Source organism: Lipotes vexillifer, unplaced genomic scaffold (genome assembly GCF_000442215.2).
Source record: "Lipotes vexillifer unplaced genomic scaffold, Lipotes_vexillifer_v1.1 scaffold149, whole genome shotgun sequence".
Taxonomy (NCBI): domain Eukaryota; kingdom Metazoa; phylum Chordata; class Mammalia; order Artiodactyla; family Lipotidae; genus Lipotes; species Lipotes vexillifer.
In genome coordinates, this window is record NW_006779962.1 from 844,639 (window position 1) to 849,017 (window position 4,379).

General features: G+C 63.1%; 1 protein-coding gene across 2 annotated transcripts in view; it reads left to right on the forward strand.

Moving 5' to 3' along the window:
- The window catches only part of RXRA (retinoid X receptor alpha), a 26,883-nt gene extending 25,033 nt beyond the window's left edge, over window positions 1–1,850 (forward strand). Inside the window, exon 9 of one of the 2 annotated variants that reach the window (XM_007453085.1) lies at window positions 1,431–1,850. In XM_007453085.1, coding sequence (XP_007453147.1) covers window positions 1,431–1,578 — 148 coding nt within the window. In that variant the 3' untranslated portion in view covers window positions 1,579–1,850. The remainder of the gene's footprint in view (window positions 1–1,430) is intronic. The other variant, XM_007453086.1, reaches the window with a different exon arrangement.
- Window positions 1,851–4,379: the final 2,529 nt, after the last annotated feature.

Genomic DNA, 4,379 nt, shown 5'->3' on the forward strand with positions numbered 1-4,379 from the left:
CGGGAAAAAAAAAAAAAAAAAAAAAAGATGGGCCCGGCGCGGGCACACAGTAGGTGCTTGTCGCTGTAAAGCACGTAAACGAAGTCAGTGCTTTCCTCCGCCTGCCAAAGTGAACCTCTAGAGGTAGGGGCCTGGCGTGCTCACCCCTAGCAGGGAAGGACGCCAGCACATAGTAGGTGGTTTATAAGCGTATGCAGAGTAGTAGATGGCGGTGGTCTGCAGACCTGCCCGTCTCTCCTGGCCGACTGTGGGCCCCGGAAGGGCTGGAATTGTCTCCTTTCTGGGTCCACAGTGCCGGGCGCGCCGTGGGTGTCCAGGAGAAGGGGAAGCATCAGTGGCTTCACGGCATTCCAAATCTGTTGTCCTGATTCTACCCCCTCCCTCTCCCGCTGTCCGCCCCGCCGACTGGCACACACGGGCCACACAGGGTTAACTGTCTCGCTCAGCCTCATCTGGTTTGGTTTAGAGTGAAACTTCCCGGAGGAGGATGAGAGGAGGGGTGGCAGGCCCGCCTGTTTTTCCTGGCTTCCCGCCCTAGCCCATCTCGCCAGCTCAGCAGAAAACAGCTCGTTCTCTGGCCCTGTTCCAGCCTCTAAGCTGCGGTTCTGCCTTTAAAACGCGGGTAGTGTTGCAGCCAAGCGCGGGGCTTTTCCCCCTGAAATACAGACACTGTTAATAATTAATGAGGCCCTGGGGCCCCTGGAGGGGCATGGGGAGAGACCAGGCAGCACGTGGGATGGGGACGGCGTGGGGGACAGATGTGGATGTCCCCAGAGGGGCATGTGGCCCCGTCACCCCCCCACGGCAAGTGTCCTTGGCAGCGGGGCCACTAAGCCTGGCGTCCCTTTTCCAAGAGGCTCCCAAAGTCTTCCACTGTTCCTCCCCCACCCAGCGTCCTCCCCAGAAACTCCCCAGGGGGTGGGCACGGGCCCGAGGAGCCTCCTTCCCTCCCACCCGCCCTGTCTGGGCATCAGGTGCCTCTGGCCGAGCTCTTTCTGGGGAAGGTGGGTGCTGGCGTGGGGGCCCCTGGAGGCTGGTCCTTGCTGAGAAGGGCTTGTTGGCGCTCAGACCTGCTCCCAGCTCAGGAGCGGCTTCACCTTTGGCGCTCCTGCAGCCAGAGGCATTGCTGGTACTCAGATCTCTTCTCGTAGCCCTTCTCCCTGCTTAAAATCCTACTGTGGCTCCGTCTTGCACTGGAGAAAGCTCACCACGTGTTGTAGCTTCCCCACGAAGCCCTGTTCAGCCTGCCCCAGCCCGGCCACTGTCCCGCCACTGGACCTTCATCCTGGATCTCCACCCTGGGGGTCTCCTGCCGTGGCAGCCTCAGGGGGATGGGGCAGTGAGCCCGGTCCCTTCCCCGGGGGGCCGCCGGGCGCCAGGACGGAGGGTGGGAGGGCCCGCCCGCCCCTCACGCGTCTCCTGTCCCGCAGGTTTGCCAAGCTGCTGCTTCGTCTGCCGGCCCTGCGCTCCATCGGCCTCAAGTGCCTGGAACACCTCTTCTTTTTCAAACTCATCGGGGACACGCCCATCGACACCTTCCTCATGGAGATGCTGGAAGCCCCGCACCAAATGACTTAGGCCCGTGGCCGTTCTTCGCACGCGCTGGTCTGGCCGCCCCGCCCGGCTGCCAGCAGCTCTTCTCAGCCGAGCCTGTCCCGCCCCTCCTCTGCCTGGCTGTTTGGACTTGGGGGCGTGGCCTGTCACTGCTAAGCCTGAGATGTGCTGCCACCCTCCTTATTTTCAGTACTAGACTGGACCGGGCAGTGGCCATGCTGGGGTGGCAGCCGGAGTGGCAGGAACTGGTGTGAGCCCCGGGGGAACCCGGGCGGCTCACGGGGTCTCAGGCCCCCGCCCCCGGAGCTACAGCGGTCAGAGGGTGGCTTTGTTCCGTCACTGTTTTGTTGTCGCGAGGTCCTCTGTTTGCAGGGATCCCTCTGCCTCCTCTGTGTGCTGGCAGCCTGCCAGCCCGGCCTCACCCACAATCGGGAGGAGGGGACAGGTGGGGGGGTTGGCATTTCATTGCAAAAGACTCCACCTGCCCCCTGGGAAGACGGGAGGGGCTCTGGGGCAAGCAGCCTTGTCTCCCCTCAGAATGAAGGGTGAGCAACCCCTGTTTCCAAAGATGACTTTCAGCTTTGTCCCCGAGCCAGTCAGAACAGAAGCTGACCTCTGTGCAGGGTTTTGGGGCCACCCCAAGGCTGCAGGGATTGGAGTCGCCTGCCCACCCCACCCCACCTCATTCCTCTCTTTGCATCGTCCTGGTTTCAGCTTCTTGTCCCACATGGTCCTGTCCAGACCTGGGTGACCAACCCCCCCACACCCCAAAATCTTCCAGTCTTTGCCCAGGGCCAAGGCTGACCCCAGTCCCCAGTCCTGGAGGGCTAGCCTGGTCTCTGGCCCTCCTGGAAGCACTGGAGGGCCATGCCGACCTGGGCTCTGCTGACCTCTCAAGGGCAGAGGTCACCACCGAGGAGGCCCACAGGGATGGGAGGAGGGGAGAGTCACTTTCCCCAGAGGGTCCTCGGGCAGCTGTGCACGTTGAAGGAGGGACTTGTGGGCGTGTGGCTCTGGGTAGAGAGGCCCCTTCGCTGGCTGTCCTGTCCAGAGGACTCTTGGGGTCAGGAACCGTTGAGTGCCAGCACCCTTGGGCCGGGGCTGGATGCCCCTCGGGGACAGCCAGCCCAGCTGTTGTCTTGGCCGGCTGATGGAGCCCTTTGTGGGAGCTCCATCAGCACCTGCTCTGGTTGAGGGCACCCGCCCCTGAACCTTTCACCCAACCCAGGCAGGCAGGCCCTCTGCCCCTGGGGCGGGGGCGGGGGGCAGGGTCTCTCAGGTTGAACTGGCCTCTTTTGCACTGTAATGCCCTCCCTTTGGTCTGAGTACTTTCCATCTGCATGCCTCGCGTACTCCATGAACCCAGCATTTGTTGGTCGGGGGGAGGGGCCTGAACCGGGCTGGGGGGCCGGGGGGCCGGGGGGAGGGGTTGGGGAAGAGAGTCCCCTCCCCCCGCGTGTGTTCCCCCGGGTGCTGCAAGGGTGCCCCTGGGGCTGGAAGGGGAGACGCTGGCCTCCAGGCCCCTAGGGAGGAGGGGGTCCATTCTTTGCCCTCCAGGGTCCGGCCCGAGCCAAGCGTGAGGCACCTGGGCAGAGGATGTGGAAGCTTCCACAAACACGTCCTTTCTCTGGCACCCCACCCCGCCCTTAACGTGGTGGCCCAGGCGAGGCGTCCCCTGCCGCACAGGCACCCCCAGCCCCGTCCACCGTCTGAGGCAGAGATGGGGCGAGCCCACGCCTGCCTAGTTGTCCGTCTTCCCAGACTCTTCCTGCAAGTCTTGGCAGCCTTTGGGGGCATACTCGTGTCAGGCAGAGGGACGCCGGCACCCTCAGGGGCCTCCCTCTGGGACCCCCTCCCCCTGGGAACATAGACCCCGCCCCCCGGCCCACCACCCTGGTGCCCTTCTGCAGCCAGATGCACCCTGTCCACGCCCAGCCCCCTCCCGCTCCCCTGGACCCCTCGGGAACGTGGTGGCTCCAGTGGGAAAAACCCAGGATGGGGCGCTTTGCTGGGGGGTCGGCCTCGTGGGCTGGCTGCCCGTAAAGCACTGAGGTCCCCAGGCCACCCCCTCCCAAAGCCAGAAACTCCCCGGCCCCTCGCAGCTCAGCCTTCCGTGGCCCCGCCGGCACGGCAGCATCTCGGGCTCTTGGGGGCTGCCCTTTCATCTGCTCTTCGGTCCGCTGTCATCGATGTCGTCATGCGTGCTGTTTGTTTGAAAGATGATGGTGGGGAAACGGCACATTACTCAGTAGAGAGGTAGGATTTTTATTTAACCAGACCTTCAGTAGCATTTACCAATCTGGTTCAACTAAGGTGATTTTTTTCGTAATTATTATTATTATTATTATTATTTTGGTGGGACAATCTTTAATTTTCTAAAGATAGCACTAACATCAGCTCATTAGCCATCCTGTGCCCGTCCCCACCTGCTGGACGCTTCCGGCACGTCCCCTTCCTGCTTGGACATCAGATGGGCCTCCCGAGGCCGAGGAGTGAAGACGACCACGCCCCGGGTTTGGAAGGTGTTGGCAAAGCCAGACTCCGGCTCGTCCCCCGTCAGGCGTCTCCTTGGAAGCTGGCCTGCCCCCCGGGGACGTCCGCCCAGATGACTCCCGGGTCAGCGCCTGGCCCTCTCGTCCCCTGGGGGGGAAGACGGCGCCACACTCGCCGTGTTCCGGAAGGATTCGGGCTGGCAGGCCAGTGGCCAGTGCCGGAGACCATGCCGAGTTTCCTCCACCGGCTGGAACGTGCAGCCAGTGGGTAATCAGCTGATGTTGTCCCCATCACGGAATTCGGTCCCTGCCCACGCAGGTGTGTGGTGTACA